The 22,720-nt window shown below is 41.9% G+C and overlaps 1 protein-coding gene across 2 annotated transcripts; it reads right to left on the bottom strand.

Moving 5' to 3' along the window:
- Window positions 1-125: 125 nt before the first annotated feature.
- On the bottom strand, window positions 126-22,492 carry LOC111977328 (V-set and transmembrane domain-containing protein 4). Of its 2 annotated transcripts, none has more exons than XM_070448387.1 (8): window positions 22,089-22,492; window positions 14,611-15,069; window positions 3,031-3,081; window positions 2,721-2,831; window positions 2,337-2,368; window positions 1,985-2,135; window positions 1,629-1,702; window positions 126-963 (listed from the first exon to the last, which is right to left on the bottom strand). In XM_070448387.1, exons 1-8 carry the CDS (start codon window positions 22,159-22,161, stop codon window positions 784-786), a joined length of 1,131 nt encoding a protein of 376 aa, XP_070304488.1. In that variant the 5' UTR covers window positions 22,162-22,492; the 3' UTR covers window positions 126-783. The 2 variants fall into 2 exon arrangements, with proteins under 2 accessions (XP_070304488.1, XP_023862473.1); XM_024006705.2 differs by having other exon boundaries at window positions 1,985-2,124; window positions 2,335-2,368; window positions 22,089-22,491.
- Window positions 22,493-22,720: the final 228 nt, after the last annotated feature.

The raw sequence follows: 22,720 nt of genomic DNA, 5'->3' as shown, positions 1-22,720 counted from the left end.
TCTCTGTGTCTATAAGCTATTTCTAGTGTTTAGCCTTAGATTTTCTGCCATATATTTTCCTGATTACCCTGATGTAGATGTGGGTCTATATGCTCAAGAGAGTCTAAAGGTCATGGACAGTTGTTTACGAACTCAAACAGTTTATTGAAACGGGAAACAAATATGAAAAGAAGGACTATATCATATGTATTTCAGGTTAAATTCAGTTCTAAAATGATGTATACAGCAATTTATATATGAAACTTCTCCACAATCGTTAGATACATTAGTAGCCTATTTACACWTTTCAACATTAAACAGAGTTCCAATGCTTTCTGCCTGAGCCAACTTGTTGTTTTGCCAATATGTTTGCAAGGTAATGATATACAGTAGCTGGCATGTAGCTAGCATTGTTGAATGCAGAAACAATTATTATCTCTAACACAGAAAATCTGGCACCTAGACAAAACCACCAGCGATGCACACAAACAACATACAAAACCACATAGATATTTAATCAATAGAGTCAAAGTGTGAAGCAGGTTTATCTCGTTGAGTCCTTTGAAATAATAATGTGTTTGTTTAATGGATGTGGTTTAGTGAACTATGCTCTGTCTGAAACCTCGAAGGTTCGTAGCTTGTGCCAAAACTTTGGCTCAGCAGGCTAACACAGTCTATTGGCGCACATCAATGGCCAAAAGGCAGTGCCAAAGATCCGATGAGTCTATGTACTTTATCTTGCCAGGTCGCCTACACAAAAATATGTTTTCAAACTCAAAGTTCTTTCCTGGTTAAATAAGACATCTACAGCGGTTTCTCCCGGAATAGGATCTGGGCGTAGACAGTGTCAGAGCTGGAAGGGCTGGAGGCTAGAGGCTCGGGGATGGAGAGAGAAGACGGAGAGGTGGAGGAGGGGGTTTCAGGCCTGGGTCGTACTAGCTCCAACTCTGCATACGTCAGGCTGTCCTCCTCATAGACGCTCGACTGGAAGAGAGGAGAGGAGTGGAAAAGGAGAGTTAAAGGTTGACATAGTTAAAACCTCTCTCCCTATCATTTGCAGTCATTGAAGGTATTTGTTTATAACAGGATAACATTTAGTATAACAGGAGAACATTGTGTAGTGGAAGAACTGGACAGGGATCTAAGGAGGGGGAATTGTGTGTAGTGATAGATGATTCGGTATAAAAGGACCTCTATCCCATGTCCTCAGATCCCTTTCTAGTCACACTAATCCAATCAGCAATCTGCGGCAAGCGACTCATTCAGGTCCTTCCTGGCCAATCAAATTCAGACCAGGTGAATTTGTTGTGGTCAATATTTTTATGACTGAATAAATAATTGTGTTGGGGAAGCAATAAAATTGACTAGAATTAGCAGGCTCATAACAGGAGAACAGAACAGCAATAATAACAGTAGAGAACACACACAACAGCCCTCTGAGACCAGCTCCCTTCTTAGCTTCTATGCCCAATAACTCAATTGAAAAATATAGGAAAATGTGCTTTTTTGTAACAAAAAGATTAAACTCAGAAAATTATTAATATAAGGATATGACTCAGAAGGCATAAATTCTGTAATGTAATAATATAACATTATTAATGTGTTGTAATGGGCTGAGGGTGTGGGTGAACAATAAGAGGAGCTCTTACCCTAACCGGCCTCCTGGGCTGGCTCTTTAAGCGTAGAGGCTTCCTGGGACTCTGTCTCTCTGCAGCTACAGGCACTGGAACAGAATAACATGATTGATTTCTACTAGGTCAAAACTGTAATAGGTATTCTAAGTTCTTGTTTATCTAGGATTATCTATCTATTCTCATAGATATACTAGAATGGACATTCCCATTCTGGTCAACGTTCTGTGCTGGTTGCGGACCGGCGGCCAATTTGGACATAGCCATGAATGTATTGTCAAAGTGCCATGATCTAAAGGGGTTTCCCCGTTCTAGTCATTATATTTGAATGCTACTGTTTTGAGGTCATTCTTGAGTACATAGATGTATTGTACCTTTCTCTGGTATGTGTGGTGGTGTCTCCTCTGGTTCTCTGGGTGTGTCTCTCCTGCATGCTTTGTGTCTCTTCTCCTTCCTGTGGTTTCCAGGAGACAGTCTGGAGGAGCTCACTGAACTGGTCACCATCTCTCCAGAGCTGGGGTTACACAGGAACAGCAGGGGTTAACATTAATGGGTATTTAAGCAGCAACGACCGTCAATCACCCTTATAAGATATAAGTTATTTTATAAGTTATATAAGTTATGTCTAAATTGTATCAATCTATGATCTTCCAAGTTGTGTACAGTATTAATGTGAGCTTTAGCTATTGATCATGGAGATTATGAATTAATGGTAAAGACTTACCAGCTCTCTGGACACTTGACCAGGTAATAACTGGCTGTAGAGAAGAGAAGTCAGAGTTAGGGGCTAACAGGGGGCGGCAGGTAGCCTAGTGGTTAGAGCGTTGGACCAGTAACCGAAAGGTTGATAGATTGAATCCCCGAGCTGACAAGGTAAAAATATGTCGTTCTGCCCTTGAACAAGGCGCTGTTCCTAACCCACTGTTCCTAGGCTGTCATTGAAAAAAAWRWTTGTTCTTAAATGACTTGCCTAGTTAAATAAAGGTWAAAAAAAAAACAATGATGGTACAGAATTAGTGAAACACTGTTTCTTTCTGTAAGCCAGGCACACAAGGCTAAGAAACACAAGTGACGGGGAAGATAAATTGTAACCTTTGAGTGTGTGTGTACCTTTTTTGAGTGTATGACGTGTGTGCAGATACTGGCAGGTGAGGACCAGCGTGAACAGGAAGATGGAGAGCAGTCCCAAGGAGCAGAGGAGCACTGCACACAAGTAGACATCTGGAACACACATACATGTTTTACTATCAAAGTGGGGACACATCTATAACACATCTGGAAGAGTAAGACAGGCACAGGAATGTCATGTTTTGATTCCAGGTTGGGTTTGTTTCTGATTAGAAAGAAGTGTAACACTAGCGCTAATGTTGTCAGTACAGGACAATGATGGGCTGAGTAAAGACATATGAGAAAACTCTACCTCCAAATAGACGCCACACTCCCTCATCGCTCCTGTCCAGTGGGATGTATACTGACATAAAAAGAGAACATTGGATACAGTAAGTGAAAAATCAAATATAAATGTCAAGTGCTTCATTTTACTCACCTGTGTGCAGGGTGGGCAGAGTTAGCACTTTTTTAGACTGCACCTCATCAAGTGCACCTCAAGTGCTAAATCAAGTGCACCTCAAGTATTTGTCATACTATTTTGTGTACTGTATGTATTTGACCCAGGTCTGAACATTAGCATTTCATCTAATGTAGTCTAAGAAACTCAATGAAAACAGTAGACTAGAGTGTTTGCTGAAGACAGAGGAAAACTGAAATATGTATGTTAGTGAAATGGTACATTCTTTGTGTGCATTCACCCATTGCAGCAGACAGACTCCCTCAGTGGTTTACAGAAATACACTGAAATACACCCAGACCCAGACCCAGACTGAGGCAGAGAGAGATGACTGCAGGGCATGCCAAACCCACACAACCCCACAGACAGGGCTGGCTGGAGAGTGAGGGGGTTCCCCCATCTACAAGTCTAGTGAGCTTGTGCGGGCGTGCACATATGAGTGTGCATGATTATGAATGAGTGTGTGCATGAATATGAACGTTTGTGGATTTGAGTATGAATGTGTGTGGAAATGAGTGTGCCAGATAAGGCTTTCAGTATGAACCAAGGGCATTTAGGAGAACAGAGGAGAGGAGTGAGATTGAGGAGAGATGGAGGATAGACAAAGGAGAGGAGAGATGAGAGGTGTTCTACATACTTAGCCTCTGAACCTGTAAATGGGATTTTAATATGCCTCTTTAAAAGAGGGAGTGATACAACATTAATACTGACTCACTTCAGTTAACCTGAGATGGCTTTCTATTCTTACCACCCATATAGCATATCTGCTCCAGGTACATTGAGATAATGCTGTCATGTTTACATTTTTACCTAAATATTGACTTGTACAGTATCTCAGTAATAGTTAGTGATATACTGTAGAGATAGAGCGCATACAGCTGTATTTGTCTGAACAGAGGCTAACCTTGCTGATAACTGAAATGATGCGGAGGGCTGGCGTTCCAAGAAAGATGAGGCTTGTTAGTGAGGGGCTCACACAGACACACAAACACACAGTACTAAATATTTATGTTTGAACATCTTGAAGAACGATCTGGCCTTAATGGCCATGTACTCTTATAATTTCCACCCAGCATAGCCAGAAGAGGACTGACCACCCCTCAGAGCCAGGTTCCTCTCTAGGTTTCTTCCTAGGTTCCTACCTTTCTAGGGAGTTTTTCCTAGCCACCGTGCCTCTACATCTGCATTGCTTGCTCTTTGGGGTTTTAGGCTGGGTTTCTGTAAAAGCACTTTGTGACATCTACTGATGTTAAAAGAGCTTTATAAATACATTTATTGATTGATTGACATGGGCCGTGTCCGAAATCTGTCTCACCTACTACATACTAAAACTGCTTACTGTGTACTTATCATACTACACACTATTTATAACGTACTGTTTAGTAAAGCTGTATGTAGTAAGGAACAAATATCAAAATACTAGGCTCACCTATACTGAGGATGCATTATCTAATATGCAAATGCATTGTTTACCGCCATTTGTACATTTTGGTACTGTGCATACCCTCATCTGATTATCAGCTGATAATCAGCGGTTGTCAAACACACAAGGATCTGAAAAGACRATTCTCTTCATCAATAGCGTGCAGCGAATTCTACAAGATGAAACGCCGAAATGAGTATGACATCCTGGCATTTAAATCATACTAAATTTTCAAAATATCACATTGGCTACCATAAAAACTTTCTATTTTAGCATATCCAATCAGTGTACTATTTAGAACACAAGTACGGATATTTGGACACAGCCATGGTTTCATCTGTTTCTACTAGTCCTATAGCTTCTACATCAGACAGATGTGCATTGAGAATATAAAAGCATTTCTGAGGCCAGATGTTCAACCTTTTATACTGTTTGCTCTAGTCAAAAGGCAGTTGAGCGAGTGTATGTAAAAGCACCAATGATGTCATATAAACATACTGAATTAAAGATTATGTTCATTTCTATGAACAGCACTGACTGTTCTCCGCAACGTAGTTAAAAAGAGCAGAAGTCAGCATTTGGCTGCAGACAGTGGTCTGGGGTGAGTGTGTGGGCGAGAGTTGGCCATCTCTCTGCTTGCTACAGCATCTCCGCTCTGACTGGTCTGGGTTAGGGTTAAGTGTGTGGGCAAGAGTTGGCTATCTGTTATAGCATATATGTTCCGAGGTGAGTGAGTGGGCTGTCTCAGCAGGGTGTAGTCTTTGTTTTCTGACTGAAAGGGACTGAGTTGAACAGTCAACTACACTTCATCTCTCTCTCTCTCTCTCTCTCTCTCTCTCTCTCTTCCTTCAAACTGTTTTGCGTCTGTTTTTCTGCTGTAAGTACATTTCTGAGATGCCAAAGGTTTACACAAAGTTGCCAATGTATTTGCAATTGATGTAAACAAGCGACATAAAAAATATGCTTAAAATGAAAACAGAAATGACCACATTAAAAAAGTAGACTATTTTAATCAATTTAATTATATTTCACTATTTGTAGGCTACTGTCTGTATTTGCCTCCATATATTTTATGATGTGTAACCTAACATGTGCGCAACGATGTTCCAAATCTGTGATTTTGTGCATTTTCATAGGGTAAGCATTATAATAAGCAGCCTCAATATTTGCAGCCGTAGGTAGTAATATCTCTGTAGGAGCTGATCCGTTGTCAGTATTGTGAAATAATTATAATGTTAAGGAAAGATTTGAATGGAGAAAGCTTTCAATCCTACTCTATCATTATTGTTCCATCACTATCGGGAAACTGGGCCCGGGGCATTTTTTCATGCCACGACCCACTCATCCTGCTGTGTTGAGAATCCGGGGTCGTATTCATTGGGCATGAAAGCAGAGAAAGCAGAGAAAAAGCAGAGAAAAACAACTAACAACAACAACTACTCTCTAAGCAGAGAAAAACAACCTTATTGAAACAGGGAGGGACTACCTGAAGTGTTCCTCCAATAAGAATCATTTTCCATTGCAAAATAGTTTTATTAGTCGTACAGGATGCACATGGTATACACGGTCCAGCTAAATGCTTACTTGCAGGTTCCTACTCGACAATGCAACAGCAATTAGAAATAATAAAATATAGGAATAAGAACATAAAGTAAATGGCTCAGTAAAATAGAATAAACATTTTAGCATAAGTATAATACAGGAAGGCAGAAGTTATAGTCCAATATTTACACATGTTTTGGGGACGGGGGATTAGGGGAGAAGTGTTTAAATTATGCAGTATTTAGCAATAATAATAATAATAAGGTTTGCCGTAATGAATATAACCCCAGTCTAAATGAGGTTGCCTGGGGATCCTGGACCCAAGTACAAAAACAAGCTAGTTAGCTGACGTCAGGTAGAATTTATTTGCTAAAGACAAGTGAAAGCTAAATTATAGACTTTTTGAATTTGATGGAAACCCAGGAATTCCCTGTAATTCACAAGGAAACACTGAATGGATGGAAGAAATTAGTGTGTCTCTCTGTGAGTCTAGCTAACCCCAGTATGCTTCCATGTCAAAACAATAAGTTCACACAGTGTGTGTGTGTGTGTGTGTGTGTGTGTGTGTGTGTGTGTGTGTGTGTGTGTGTGTGTGTGTGTGTGTGTGGTGTGTGTGGCGTCGGTATGGAGATTTATATATATACTGTATATAGAAAAACATATACACGTAGTGAGTCAGAAAGAAAAGATGTGTTGTGCAAATATAAAATGCAACTTTTACATAAAAATCACAGTCTGTAAATATTCCCATATAGTTTTTAAAAAATATGGCATGATCAGAAAGCAAATGAGTCAACAAATGATGATTCGCAAATAAATGCAAGACATTTTTTTCTGAATAACACGGAACACTTTACAAACATACTATGTTTGTTATTTTGCGAACACAACAGTTGTCAAATATGTTTTCGCGAATGTGACAACATTTGTGACTCAACAGATTACTTTTGTGATTTGCATTTTATGTATTTGTGTATATATTTATGTATTTTATGTATTTGCATTACATTTGTGACTGCCCTCCCATATTTACGATTTGGCTCACATATTTCTGAGTTGCTGTGCATATCAAAAACATGGCATGCATATTAGGACTTCCTCAGTTCTCATCATTCCTTTAAGGCAATTTTTTTTTTTTTTTATGAACATATGGAATATTTAGTTTTAGGTATAAGTATAAGATGTGTTGATGCATTTTACATTGTCCATGATTTGTACTTATTAACTATTCACACAGGGTCTTTCTCAAAATGTATACTACCGTGCTCCGAGCACAAAAAGTGGAGCATGGGAGGGTCAGAGTATGAGTCCAAATCAAAGTATGCAAAACGGAGCACGGAGGGCACTTCTCGAATGTGTACTTATTTTGAAGCATGCAGCGATGCAAGCTTCAACGGAAAGTATGGAAAGAAATATGACGCAACCACCAGAAGAGGCACGACTTGATGTACTGCAGTTCTCCACCTGGAAGAAGTCATTTTCAGTCAGCCCATCTTTGGACACTCCCGGTAAGTAAAACACTACAATGTCACACACGCTATGAGATCCTCTTGAGTGCAGTAGTGTAGTGGGCGATATACGCAGGTCCCACTTATGCGTATCAAAGTAGTGTAGCGGAGGTATATGCCGTATCAATTATGTAGTACAATAGAAAATCATGCACAAAGTAGTCTAAACAATTGCAAAGTATGTGAAATAATCTCAGCAAAAAAAGAAACAACCCTTTTTCAGGACCCTGTCTTTCAAAGATAATTTGTAAAAATCCAAATAACTTTACAGATCTTCATTGTAAAGGGATGAAACACTGTTTCCTTTGCTTGTTCAATGAACCATAAACAATTAATGAACATGCACCTTTGGAACGGTCGWTAAGACACTAACAGCTTACAGACGGTAGGCAATTAAGGTCAAAGTTATGAAAACGTAGGACACTAAAGAGGCCTTTCTACTAACTGAAAAACACCAAAAGAAAGATGCCCAGGGTCCCTGCTCATCTGTGTGAATGTGCCTTAGGCATGCTGCAAGGAGGCATGAGGACTGCAGATGTGGCCAGGGCAATAAATTGCAATGTCCGTACTGTGAGACGCCTAAGACAACGCTACAGGGAAACAGGACAGACAGCTGATTGTCCTCGCAGTGACAGACCACATGTATCAACACCTGCACAGGATCGGTATATCCGAACATCACACCTGCGCGACAGGTACAGAATGGCAACAACTGCCCGAGTTACACCAGGAACGCACAATCCCTCCATCAGTGCTCAGACTGTCCGCAATAGGCTGAGAGAGGATGGACTGAGGGCTTCTAGGCCTGTTGTAAGGCAGGTCCTCACCAGACATCATCTGCAACAACGTCGTCTATGGGTACAAACCCACCATCGCTGGACCAGAGAGGACTGGCAAAAAGTACTCTTCACTGACAAGTCGCGGTTTTGTCTCACTGGGGGTGATGGTCGGATTCGCGTTTATCGTTGAAGGAATGAGTGTTACACCGAGGCCTGTAATCTGGAGCGGGATCGATTTGGAGGTGAAGGGTCCTTCATGGTCTGGTGCGGTGTGTCACAGCATCATCGGACTGAGCTTGTTGTCATTGCAGGCAATCAACGCTGTGCGTTACAGGGAAGACATCCTCCTCCCTCATTTGTTACCCTTTCTGCAGGCTCATCCTGACATGACCCTCCAGCATGACAATGCCACCAGCCATACTGCTCGTTCTGTGCGTGATTTCCTGCAAGACAGGAATGTCAGTGTTCTGCCATGGCCAGCAAAGAGCCCGGATCTCAATCCCATTGAGCACGTCTAGGACCTGTTGGATCGGAGGGTGAGGGCTAGAAATGTACGGGAAATTGCAGGTGCCTTGGTGGAAGAGTGGGGTAACATCTCACAGCAAGAACTGGCAAATCTGGTGTAGTCCATGAGGAGGAGATGCACTGCAGTACTTAATGCAGCTGGTGGCCACACCAGATACTGACTKTTACTTTTGATTTTGATCCCCCTTTGTTCAGGGACACATTATTCCATTTCTGTTAGTCATATGTCTGTGGAACTTGTTCAGTTTATGTCTCAGTTGTTGAATCTTGTTATGTTCACACAAATATTTCCACATGTTAAGTTTGCTGAAAATAAACGCAGTTGACAGTGAGAGGACATTTCTTTTTTTGCTGAGTTGATATTCAAATGCGTGCCGCACACATAACCTCGTTTCAGCGGAATAACATCTGTCATGCAGCAAGAGTGCGCAGTTGCAGGTTGTTGCATAGAGCAACTCAAGAGAAAAACAACAGTAGCCGGTGGGGTAGGTGGGAAAGACGGTGGAACTTATGATTTTGACCAGTAAATACAAACTAACTAACGCAACAATGGGTACGCAAACAGATATTGACATTTAAAAAAAAAAGAGGTAGATCAACTTTTATACTGCAGATAGATTGTAGCTTCCATCAATGTAATTGTCTGCATCATTTCCAATTCCTCATATATATATATATTTAATGTACAAAGCTGTCATCGAGGCAAAGGGTGGCTATTTGAAGAATCTCAAATATAAAATATATTTTGATTTGTTTAACACTTTTTTGGTTACTACATGAATCCATTTGTGTTATTTCATAGTTTTGATGTCTTCACTATTATTCTACAATGTACACAATTGTAAAATAAAGAAAAACGCTTGAATGAGTAGGTGTTCTTAAAATTTTGACCGGTAGTGCATAAATATACAGTTGAAGTCGGAAGTTTACATACACCTTAGCCAAATACATTTAAACTCAGTTTTTCACAATTGCTGACTTTTAATCCTAGTAAAATTTCCCTGTCTTTGGTCAGTTAGGATTACCACTTTATTTTTAGAATGTGGAATGTCAGAATAATAGTAGAGAGAATTATTTATTTCATCTTTGATTTCTTTCATCACATTCCCAGTGGGTCAGAAGTTTACATACACTCAATTAGTATTTGGTAGCATTGCCTTTAAATTGTTTAACTTGGGTCAAACGTTTCAGGTAGCCTTCCAAAAGCTTCCCACAATAAATTGGGTGAATTTTGGCCCATTCCTCCTGACAGAGCTGGTGTAACTGAGTCAGGTTTGTAGGCCTCCTTGCTCGTACACGCTATTTCAGTTCTGCCCACAAATTTTCTATAGAATTGAGGTGATGGCTTTGTGATGGCCACTCCAATACCTTGACTTTGTTGTCCTTAAGCCATTTTGCCACAACTTTGGAAGTATGCTTGGGGTCATTGTCCATTTGGAAGACCCATTTGCGACCAAGCTTTAACCTCTTGACTGATGTCTTGAAATGTTAATTCAATATATCCACATAATTTTCCTACCTCATGATGCCATCTATTTTGTGAAATGCGCCAGACCCTCCTGCAGCAAGCACCCCCACAACATGATGCTGCCACCCCCGTGCGTCACGTTTGGGATGGTATTCTTCGGCTTGCAAGCCTACCCTTTTTCCTCCAAACATAACGATGGTCATTATGGCCAAACAGTTCTATTTTTGTTTAATTTTGTCCCATTTGCTAACTGATGGTAGGCTACACTGAGACACCAACGACACTAGTCTGTCATATGGCCTTACCCCCAATCCATCTCCTTAATGCTGAGTGCCAAGCAAAGAGGCATCAGGTCACATTTATTTAGTCTTTTGTATGACTCAACCAGAGATCGAAGCCCCACCCTTCCAATCTTAGGGTGGACACTCTACCACTTTGCAACTGCTTTGCTGCTACTGTTAAAGTCACTGTAATAGTAGCAGTAGTAGTTGTATAGAATACCCAAAGTCACATTGCAATAGTAGTAGTCTTAGTTGTAGGACTGTAGAAGTTGTGTAGAAGGAGGAACTGAGGAAGTTTGGTTTGAGAACTGAGGATGTCCTAGTATGGATGCCGTACCATTAATCTGCGCAAACTGATCTGTAAAACGCAACTCACAAATAAGTGAGCCAACTTACATACTTGTAGACAGTATAATTTCTGATTGGCTTGAAGGCCATTCTAGAGTGTGCATTATTTCCCTATAATGCACGGTATCGTTCAATGGCTATGAAGTTCATTCTTACAGTATATTTAAGCTGCTTTTCAAAACATAATTGAAGACATTATTGGCATTGTTGAATTCTCTTTTCATAATAGCAACAAGGACTGATAGTTTGGTTAGTTAAGCTTACCAAGGCAACTACTGTAGCTATCACACAACTTCCTAGCTACTTCAGTGGATGTTGAACACATTTCTACCAGCAAATTAACACATTTCTAGAGGGGCTCTATACGTTCTGGGAAAAATAATGCAACTCCGTGGAAGGTGAGTTCCACTCCGTTGACACGCCATGGAAAACATTCCACGTCATTCATTATTTTCCATATAAGGCATAGCCCCTCATTGATTATCCCTTACTAATATACCAATAAAAAAGAGGTTTCCAAACCTCTCTGCCAATAACAGTTAGTTTTCAGTTTTCCCCCTTCCCACTCCCCGATACTCCTAGCAAAATTCATGCTTGAGAAATTGCTATTTGCTAAGAATACCTTTTTGTTTCTTTTTGACCATTTTTATTTATAACAATCACAGTAAGGTACTTAATTGTTATCCAGAAATGTAATGATATTGGGGTAAAAATGGCTGCATTGGACCTTTAAAAGTGCGTAAAGTTTTTTCGTTCCTCTTAAGACTTAGCCGCACCCCACCCACACATGTAAACACATGAGTCAGCATGGCATTGTCTTCCAGAAAGTGTTATCTGGCAGCAATTAAAGCTGTGTGTCACGCCCTGGCCTTAGTTATCTTTGTTTTCTTTATTATTTTGGTTAGGTCAGGGTGTGACATGGGGGATTTATGTATTTTGTCTAGTCTAGGGGTTTTGTATGTTTATGGGGTGTTCTTGTCTAGGTGTTTGTATGTCTATGGTTGCCTAGATTGGTTCTCAATTAGAGGCAGCTGTTTATCATTGTCCCTGATTGGGAACCATATTTAGGCAGCCATATTCTTTAGGGATTTTGTGGGTTATTGTCTATGTAAATTGCCTGTGTCTGCACTTGTTTAATATATAGCTTCACGTTCGTTTGTTGTTTTGCATAGTTTGTTTAAGTGTTCTTCGTTTTGTTAAATAAATAGAARAATGTATTCTTATCATGCTGCGCCTTGGTCCTCCTCTCTTTCTCCCGAAGACGATCGGGACACTGAGTCTTTCTGAGTCTCTAAGAGCTTTCCACACCTGGATTATGCAACATTTGCCATTATTCTTTTCAAAATTTGTCAAACTCCGTCATATTGGTGGTTGATCATTGCTAGTCAACCATTTTCAGGTCTTGCTATAGAATTTCAAGCCTTTTTTTCAAGCAGATAAAAAAAACAAAAAAAAAACTATAACTCGGACACTCAGGAACATTCACGGTCTTCAGTGTATATTTGGCCTTGTGTTTTAGGTAATTTTTCTGCTGAAAGGTGAAATCATCTCCCAGTGTTTGATGGAAAGCAGACTGAACCAGGTTTTCCTCTAGGAAGTCCATTCTGTTCATTTTTTATCCTGAAAAACTGCCCAGTCCTTAACTCTATTACATTTATTTTTTATCCTGAAAAACTACCCAGTCATAAATGATTACAAGCATACCCATAACATGATGCAGCTATCACCATGCTTGAAAATATGGAGTGGTACTCAGTGTGTTGTATTGGATTTGACCCAAACATAATTATTTGTATTCAGACATTGGTATTGTAGTGCCTTGTTGCAATTTTWAAATTCTGTACAGGCTTCCTTCTTTTCATTCTGTCAATTAGGTTAGTATTGTGGAGTAATTACAATGTTGTTGATCCATCCTCAGTTTTCTCCTATCACAGCCTTTATACTCTTTAACTGTTTTAAAGTCACCATTGGGCTCATGGTGAAACCACTGAGTGGTTTCCTTCTTTACCGGCAACTGAGTTAGGAAGGACGCCTGTATCTTTGTAGTGACATGGATGTATTGATACATCATTCAAAGTGTAATTAATAACTTCACCATGCTCAAAGGGATATTCAATGTCTGCTTTTTAAATGTTTACCCATCTACCAACAGGTGCCCTTCTTTGTGAGGCATTGGAAAACCTCCCTGGTCTTTGTGGTTGAATCTGTGTTTGAAATGCACTGCTTGACTTAGGGACCTTACAGATAATTCTATGTGTGGGGTACAGAGATGAGATAGTCATTCAAAACTCATGCTAAACACTATTATTCCACACAAAGTGAGTCCATGAAACTTATAATGTGACTTGTTAAGCAAATCTTTACTCCTGAACTTATTTAGGCTTGCCATAACAAAGGGGTTAAATACTTATTGACTCAAGACATTTCACCATTTCACTTTTAATTCATTTGTAAAAATAAATAAAAAATCCCAAAACATAATTTAACTTTGACATTATGGGGTATTTACTGTCTATAGGCCAGTGACAATTTAATCAATTTTAAATTCAGTCTGTAAACCAACAAAATGTGGAGAAAGTCAACAGAAAGTCAATACTTTCTGCAGGCACTGTATATACTGACTAAGGAAGCCTGTGACATGACAGACCAATCAGCACTCATATCTCGGCATGTCCAACCACTCCACTATTTCAGCCAGGAAGGATCCTTTCTTTCTCGCTGTATAGCGCAGTGCTTTCTACTGAGCTAAATTAGGCTCATAATTTAACATTTGTATACATATTTTCGTATCCTATTCAAGTTTGTAAGTAAGCGACATGAAAGTTCAAGAAGGCATTTTTCTGCAAAACAGCCCTACTGTGAAGTAGGAACTGGCGTCAAACGCCTCAGATCCTGTAACCTGTCACAAATGTTTTCATATTCACATTGTGTTTGCAAGGTAAGAAATATACTACAGTAGTAATGTGCTGTGTTAATCAGAAAAAAATCCGTCTTGCATTTTTTAGGTAATCAGCATTTGTTTTTGACCAATTTTGCTTTTGGATTATGGCATATGTTTGTGAAACTATATGGGTATATTTAAAAACTCWGATTTTTATTTAAAATGTCATTCTTAATTTGCACAAGACATCTTTCGTTTGTGACTCACTACTCATATATTTTTAACATTTGATATAAATCTATCTCCATACATTGGTCCCAGGTCTCCCCATGCTTCATATTGTTAGCCTCCAGGCCTGTTAACTGTACGTTGGCAGGATAATCTTGTAGGGTGGAAATGATTGTGTGTGTATACACAAGTAGATCGTTTTACTGGCAGTCAGTTATCTGTGGCATAACAACCAGGGCCAGGAAAGCTCTATTCTGAGAGCTGTGACTGACTAGAGGTAACCTCGCTCTGATTTTGAGCTGAAGGAAACAGCTGTGTAACTGACCTTGAGACCATCCTTCTTTACATAGCCATAGAGCAGTCCTGGGCAGTAACACACACACACAAGCACATGAACACACCCATAGGTACACATGAAAAMACACACACACACAACTCACATTCTCTTACCAGTGAGCTGGGCTGCAGAGGTGCCATTAGACGAAGCCTTCCAGCTGTTTCTGTGTCTGCGTATCTCCTGGACCCTGCAGGTGTAGAACCCTCGGTCCCTTCGAGTCACATTCAGAACCAGCAGTCCATACACCTCTCCCTCCTCTGTCCTTCCCTCTCTCCCCTCTCTCTCCTCATACAGATGGAACTTGGGCTGGGAGAACCGGAAACTGTAGTTCCCATAGATCTGTATCTTCTTCATGGTCAACTTCACAATCAGCTGTTCAGGAAGAGGAGGAGAGGGGGATGGAGGGAGAGGAGCGAAAGAGGGAGGAGGAGGAGAGAAGAGCCATCGGAGGACAAGGAAGCTGTTGCTCCTCTTCTTCTGGGAGACGAGGCAGGACAGGGTCAGGTTCTCACCCTCCCTAACCATGACAACTGGCCCAGGGGTCACGGTCACGTTCAGGGCCTCACACACACCTGTGGGGACAAACATACACACACACACACACATACACACACACACACACACACACACACACACACACACACACACACACACACACACACACACACATGCACGCATACACGCCCACACACACACCTACTCAGAGATTGTACTGACACTATTGCTCAAATCTACTCTATCTGCGATTCTAAATACATTATCACCTCTTGAATAACAACTGTAACATTCATACTGGATCATCAGTACATTTATAGATAAATAGACGTCCAGACAGGGTCTGGAGAGGTTTAAGAGAGGTCCATAGAGTTTGACTTGTTTACAGACTGTACACTTTCTAAAGGGGGGTTGTGTGTTGATGCCCAGTGCTACCAGCTGGGTCAGGTTTGTTCAGGGGAGTCAGTCTGTCTGGAAACAATATGGACAATTTGCCAGAGGAGACAGAACAGCTACAGGTGGAACACATGTATCTACTGTACACTGAGAGAAAGGGGGAAGAGAGAGAAATACAACAGGATAACAAGGACCATCTGTGTTCCGTAAATAGAGAGAGAGAGAGAGAGAGAGATGACGAAGAGAGAGAGAGAGAGAGAGAGAGAGAGAGAGAGAGAGAGAGGAGAGAGAGGAAAGAGAGAGAGAGGAGAGAGGAGAGAAAGAGAGACGAGAGCGATGGAGCGAACGACGCGAGCGAGCGAGCGAGCAGAGAGAGAGAGAGAGAGAGAGAGAGAGAGAGAGAGAGAGAGTTTACTATAGAGCTTTAGTCTTGTTAATATTTCCTACCCCTAGTAACCCTACAGTCTGTCCATGGCCTGAGAGTTCATATGTTACACATTTCAGACAGGAAATGCCACGTACTAAATTAACCATTTATAAGAAAGATTACAATACATGCAATATGTTAGTCTTGGCGGTAGGCTCTGCTAATTCAGAGTAGCTCACTGCCAGAGCATGCATATTGTTAAGATAATAATAATTACAGGCATAGAGCATGCTATACCATTGCAGGAAGGAAACACCAAACCAAAAAGGTGGAGGCTGGGTTGAGTGGTGGGAAAGCAAGTAACAGACATGCATGCGAGTAACGCATGTTCCTGCAATAGCATGTCACCGAGAACACCAGTGCATAGTTTGCGCATGGCAGCCATCAGAGAAGTGTGTGCAGAACCTGGTGGACTAAATAGACTGCCATATTAACGAGGAGTGCAACTCTGGTTTCCTGTATGAACTAGCGCTGCGCATCATGCACATATGTTTACGTCATAACCACTAAAGGCTATATGATGTATGTTCACTGTAAATATGAATTCGGTCTTATCTGCAAAAAAAAGTATATTAAAAAGTATATGTTTGTTTAACTTGTCTATTCATTCAAGTATGAATTATTATTTGTGCATCATACCTAAAAATGTCTGTGGAATTAGTTACACACACAGTGCTTTTAACATACAATGTTTTCAATTTACATATTTGACACACAGCACATTACTATATTGCACATGCTCATTTAACCAGTAATTAATATTCAACATGTCTTCACCTGGGAGTTGAACTCACAACCTCTCGATTCACAGCATTCCAATCTTCCTGCTACACAACCATGTCTGTGTCAATGACTGATTTCACCTGTGTTGCTACACTTAGCAGTTCAAAGTAAATCTCAGCTCTGTTAAAAGTACACTCAAGAAAAATGATTTTATTGATCATAGTGATTAAGGAGTAACATTAAAACTGAATAATGTGCCCCACCAACATTAGACAACTATACAGGAAAAAAATACAATTCCTGAAATAAGTCAATGATGAGAGAATAGTAAGATTAACAGAAAATGAACACAGACGTAGTGGTGTAGCAGCAATATCAGAATGCCATGAGCCAAGAGATTGTGAGTTCAAATCCAAGGTGAGGAAATGTTGAATAGTAATTACTGTATAAATTAACATGCACAATGTAATCATGTAAGTTGAAAGCTTTGTATGTTAAAAGCACTGTGTGGGTAACTAGTTACATTAGCCTTTTTTAGTTAAGATGCTCAGATAATAATTTATAATTGAATGAACAGACAAATTGAGAAAACATATCATTTAAAATGTACTGCATTTTTGTTTAAGTTTTCTCAAGTTGGAGCTAAGTCTTGGCAAACTAATGTTTTTTTTAGTTCAGGTAACACTTGGACCGAAAAGTTGAATTAACAACAAAATGGCTGTGGAACCAGTTACTTAAGAATAATTAGTTGAAACAACTAGATTTATTTTGCAGTGTATGTACGGAACATCTTTATGTCATAACCATGTTCATATGTTGTCCATACACACGCCATAGAGACAAAAGCCCACAGGTCATCATACATGGGCTCTGGTCAAAAGTAGTGCACTATTCGGAATAGGGTGCAATTTGGGACAAAGACAGAGTGACACAGTGAAGTCAGAACAAGGGCTGAATTCAACCAAACCACAGCTATGTCTGCGCTGTTTCTTTGTTTACAAAACCAGTCCACGCACACACACACACAAATACACACGCACGCACATCTCTGTAGCTCAGTTGGTAGAGCATGGCGCCAGGATAGTGGGTTCCACCCATATGTAAAACATGTATGCACAAATGACTGTAAGTCACTTTGGATAAAAGCATCTGCTTAATGGAATATACTATATATATATATATATACCTAGCTTATATACTTTCGATATGTGGTTGATTTTGAGATGCTTGCACTCTGAACTTCAAAACTGATATATGAGGAGTTAGTGACTGCTTATCTGCTGTTGCTGACAGATGGTAGATACAGTGCCTTGCAAAAGTATAACAAAGTGGGATTAAAATGAATTGAACTTTGATTTTTCTTCGTCAACAATCTACACAAAATACTCTGTAATGTCAAAGTGGAAGTTCATAACTAAAATAGAGTCATTGCATAAGTATTCAGACCCTTTGTTTAGGCAAGCCTAAATGAGTTCAGGAGTAACACGTGGCTTAACAAATGACATAATAAGTTACATGGAGTCACTCTGTGTGAAATAATAGGGGTTGACAGGATTTTTGAATGACTAAACGTTCCTCTGTCCCCCATACATCCAACATCTGTAAGGTCAATCAGTCAACTATTGGATTTCAAGCACAGATTCAACTACAAAGACCAGGGAGCTTTTTGAAAGCCTCATAAAAAAGGCAGTGATTGGTAGATGGGTAACAATAACAAATCAGACATTTATTATCTCTTCATGCATGGTCAAGTTAATAATTATGCTGTGGATCATATATTAAACCACCCAGACACATCAAAGATATTSATCCTTCTGAACTGAGCTGCAGGACAGGAATTAAACTGCTCCAGGGATGTGATGGGAGAAAACTAGTGACTCCACAATAATRACCTAAATGACACGGTGAAAAGAAGAATAGAAATATACTGTCACGCCCTGGCCTTAGTATTCTTTGTTTTCTTTATTATTTTAGTTAGGTCAGGGTGTGTCATGGGGAATGTATGTGTTTTTGGATTGTCTAGGGGTTTGTATGTTAAATGGGTCAGTCCCTTATCTAGGTGTTTGTATGTCTATGGCTGCCTAGATTGGTTCTCAATTAGAGGGAGCTGTGGGTTCATTGTCTCTGATTGAGAGCCATATTTAAGCGAGCCATAGGCATTGGGTTTTGTGGTAATTGTCTATGTAGAACGTTTGTAGCTTTTGGTATTGCACTTACGTTTGTAGCTTTACGGTCGTTTGTTGTTTTGTTTAGTTTTGTTTTAAGTTGTTTTTCGTGTTTCACTCGTCTCTAATAAAAAAGAAATGTATTTTCACACGCTGCGCCTTGGTCCACTCCTTATCGCAAGACGATCGTGACAGAATTACCCACCAGAACGGACCAAGCAGCGTGTCAAGCGGCAGCAGGAACATACACAGGATTTATGCAATGGGAGCAGGATCTGGACTATACTACGTGGGAGGAGATCGACAGGTGGGCGATCGACCCAGGGCGAATGCCGGACCCCGCTGGGATTCTCTGAACAGTTGCGAGGAGGGATACCGGCGAATGGAGGCAGCACGACGACGCGGTAGGAAGCCTGTGAGTCAGCCCCAAAAAATTATTGGGGGAGGCTACAAGGGAGTGTGGCGAAGGTAGGAGACCTGCGCCAACTCCCCGAGCTTACCGTGGAGCGCGAAAGTACGGGCAGACACCGTGTTATGCGGTAGAGCGCACGGTGTCTCCTGTACGTGTGCATAGCCCGGTGCGGGTTATTCCACCTCCCCGCACTGGCAGGGCTAGATTGAGTATTGAGCCGGATGTCATGAAGCCGGCCCAACGCATCTGGCCTCCAGTGCGTCTCCTTGGGCCGGCATACATGGCACCAGCCTTACGCATGGTGTCCCCGGTTCGCCTACACAGCCCAGTGCGGGTTATTCCACCTCCCCGCATTGGTCGGGCTACGGGGAGCATACAACCAAGTAAGGTTGGGCAGGCTCAGTGCTCAAGGGAGCCAGTACGCCTGCACGGTCCGGTATTTCCGGCGCCACCCCCGCCCCAGCCCAGTACCACCAGTGCCTACACCACGCACCAGGCTTCCAGTGTGTCTCCAGAGCCCTGTTCCTCCTCCAAGCACTCGCCCTATGGTGCGTGTCTCCAGCCCGGTACCACCAGTTCCGGCACCACGCACCAAGCCTCCTGTGCGTCTCCAGAGTCCTGTGCGTCCTGTTGCTGCTCCCCGCACTAGCCCTGAGATGCGTGTCCCCAGCCCGGTACCACCAGTGCCGGCACCACGCACTAGGCCTAATGTGCGTCTCCAGCCAGTATGCCCTGTTCCTTCTCCCCGCACTAGCCCTGAGAGGCGTGTCCCCAGCCCGGTACCACCAGTTCCGGCACCACGCACTAGGCCTAATGTGCGTCTCCAGGTCCAGTATGCCCTGTTCCTTCTCCCCGCACTAGCCTTCAGGTGCGTGTCCCCAGCCCGGTACCTCCAGTTCCGGTACCACGCACCAAGCCTCCTGTGCGTCTCCGGAGCCCTGTACGCACTGTTCCTTCTCCCCGCACTCGCCCTGAGGTGCGTGCCCTCAGCCCGGTACCACCAGTTCCGGTACCACGCACCAGGCCTATAGTGCGCCTCAGAATTCAGTGTGCCCTGTTCCTGCTCCCCGCACTAGCCTTGAGGTGCGTGTCTCCAGTCCGGTACCACCAGTTCCGGCACCACGCACCAGGCCTACTGTGCGCCTCAGCAGGTCAGAGTCGGCCGTCTGCCCAACGCCGCCTGCACTGCTCGTCTGCCCAGCGCCGTCTGAGCAGCGAGAGTCGCCAGCCAGCCATGAGCAGCCAGAGTCGCCAGCCAGCCATGAGCAGCCAGAGTCGCCAGCCAGCCATGAGCAGCCAGAGTCGCCAGCCACCATGAGCAGCCAGAGTCGCCAGCCAGCCATGAGCAGCCAGAGCCTACCGCCAGCCAGGATCTGCCAGAGCCGCCAGCCAGCCAGGATCTACCAGAGACACCAAAGCTGGTATTGATAATGGTGGAGTGGGGGTCACGTCCCGCACCCGAGCCGCCGCCATAGGAAGGCCCACCCCGGACCTCCCCTTCTGTGTTAGGTTTTGCGGCCGGAGTCCGCACCTTGGGGGGGGGGGGGGGGGGGTACTGTCACGCCCTGGCCTTAGTATTCTTTGTTTTCTTTATTATTTTAGTTAGGTCAGGGTGTGACATGGGGAATGTATGTGTTTTTGGATTGTCTAGGGGTTTGTATGTTAAATGGATCAGTGTCTTGTCTAGGTGTTTGTATGTCATAGCTGCCTAGATTGGTTCTCAATTAGAGGCAGCTGTGTAGTCATTTGTCTCTGATTGAGAGCCATATTTAAGGCAGCCATAGGCATTGGGTTTTGTGGGTAATTGTCTATGTAGAACGTTTGTAGCTTTTGGTATTGCACCTACGTTTGTAGCTTTACGGTCGTTTGTTGTTTTGTTTTGTTTTAAGTGTTCGTTTCGTGTTTCACTCGTCTCTAATAAAAAGAGAATGTATTTTTCACACGCTGCGCCTTGGTCCACTCCTTATCCTCAAGACGATCGTGACATACAAAATATGCCAAAACATGCATCTTGAATGYAACAAGGCACTAAAGTAATACTGCAAAAAAAAAACATGGTAAAGGAATACACTTTTTGGCCTAATTGCAAAGCCTTGTGTTTGGGGCAAACACAACACATCACTGAGTAACTGCCTCCTTATTTTCTAACATGGTGGCTGCGTCATGGTATAGGTATGCTTTACATCGGCAAATACTGGGCGGTTTTTAGGATTAAAAGAAACGGGATGGCGCTAAGCACAGTCTGCTTTAGTCTGCTTTACACCAGAAACTGAGAGAATAATTCACCTTTAAGCAGGACAATAACCTCCAACACAAGGCAAAATCTAAACTGGAGTTGCTTACCAAGAAGACAGTGAATGTTCCTGAGCGGGCAAGTTACAGTATTGACTTAAATCTGCTTGAAAGTCTATGGCAAGACTTGATCCCCAACATCTTGACAGAGCTTGAAGAATTTTGAAAAGAATAATGGGAAAATATTTCACAATCCAGGTGTGCAAAGCAAGTATAGACTTACCCAAGAAGACTCATAGCTGCAATCAATGCCATAGGTGATTCTAAAATATATTTGATGCATGGAGCCATATTTTAGGTATTTAATTTCTATTAATAMATTTTTTTATTAAGAGGTTCTTCCACAATTCCAATTAAATCCATTTTTATCCCCTTTGTAACACAATAACATGTGAAGGCGATCCAAGGCGTCTGTATAGGGTTCTGTTTTGTTAATGTCAGAATGTTTGTATGGGATAACATATAAAACAGTGGCCGGACAAAGTACTGTATAAGTACACATGGTTGAGAGTTAAGAGTATCCTGACAATTCAAACTCAAGAATGTGCAAAAGTATTTATTTATGTATCCCTACTTATACAGAGATAAATTAACAGCAAGTAAGTACAGAGTAGTAGTATGTTAGTACAGAGGTAATACAGTATGTGAATACAGTAGTAGTATGTAAATAGAGCACCTTACCTGCTATGAGAGCTCTAGTCAAGAGAACATACATTACAGAGGAGAAGTTCATTTCCACAGTCAACCAATCCATAAACGCACACTGCACCTATACAATAAACGACGCAATACAACAAGATGTAGCTATACATCTAGACACAGCCACATAACAACTCTCCAGTAGTTACACCATCCTCCAGAGCCCAGGCCACCATCTAGCCTACTCTACTTTTCTCTCTTTTTGTCTCTTCTCTCTCATTTTCTTTCTCCGTTCCCAAAATGTGTGTGTAATAAGAAACAGTACATGCTCTGTTCTCACTTAGAAACTCCCCTCAGTTCTTTCTTTCTCATTCTCGCTCTCTCTCTCTCTCCTTCCCCTGTTAAATGTAGGGAAATGTCGTTTCCTGAGTGGTGTTTTGGAACAGCCGCAGATTTCCAGCTGAAGCTGCCTAAGAAGCATTAGGCAGGCCTAGCGGGCATCTGTGTGTGTGTGTGTGTGTGTGTGTGTGTGTGTGTGTGTGTGTGTGTGTGTGTGTGTGTGGGTTTTGGTGCTGTGCCTGTGTGGTTTTTGTGTGTGTGTGTGTGTGTGTGTGTGTGTGTGTGTGTGTGTGTGTGTTTGTGTGTGTGTGTGTGTGTGTGTGTGTGTGTGTGTG

The sequence above is a fragment of the Salvelinus sp. IW2-2015 genome, linkage group LG18 (assembly GCF_002910315.2).
Source record: "Salvelinus sp. IW2-2015 linkage group LG18, ASM291031v2, whole genome shotgun sequence".
Classification (NCBI taxonomy): domain Eukaryota; kingdom Metazoa; phylum Chordata; class Actinopteri; order Salmoniformes; family Salmonidae; genus Salvelinus; species Salvelinus sp. IW2-2015.
Note: the sequence above shows the minus strand (reverse complement) of the source record. Positions and strands in the feature narration are given on the sequence as shown.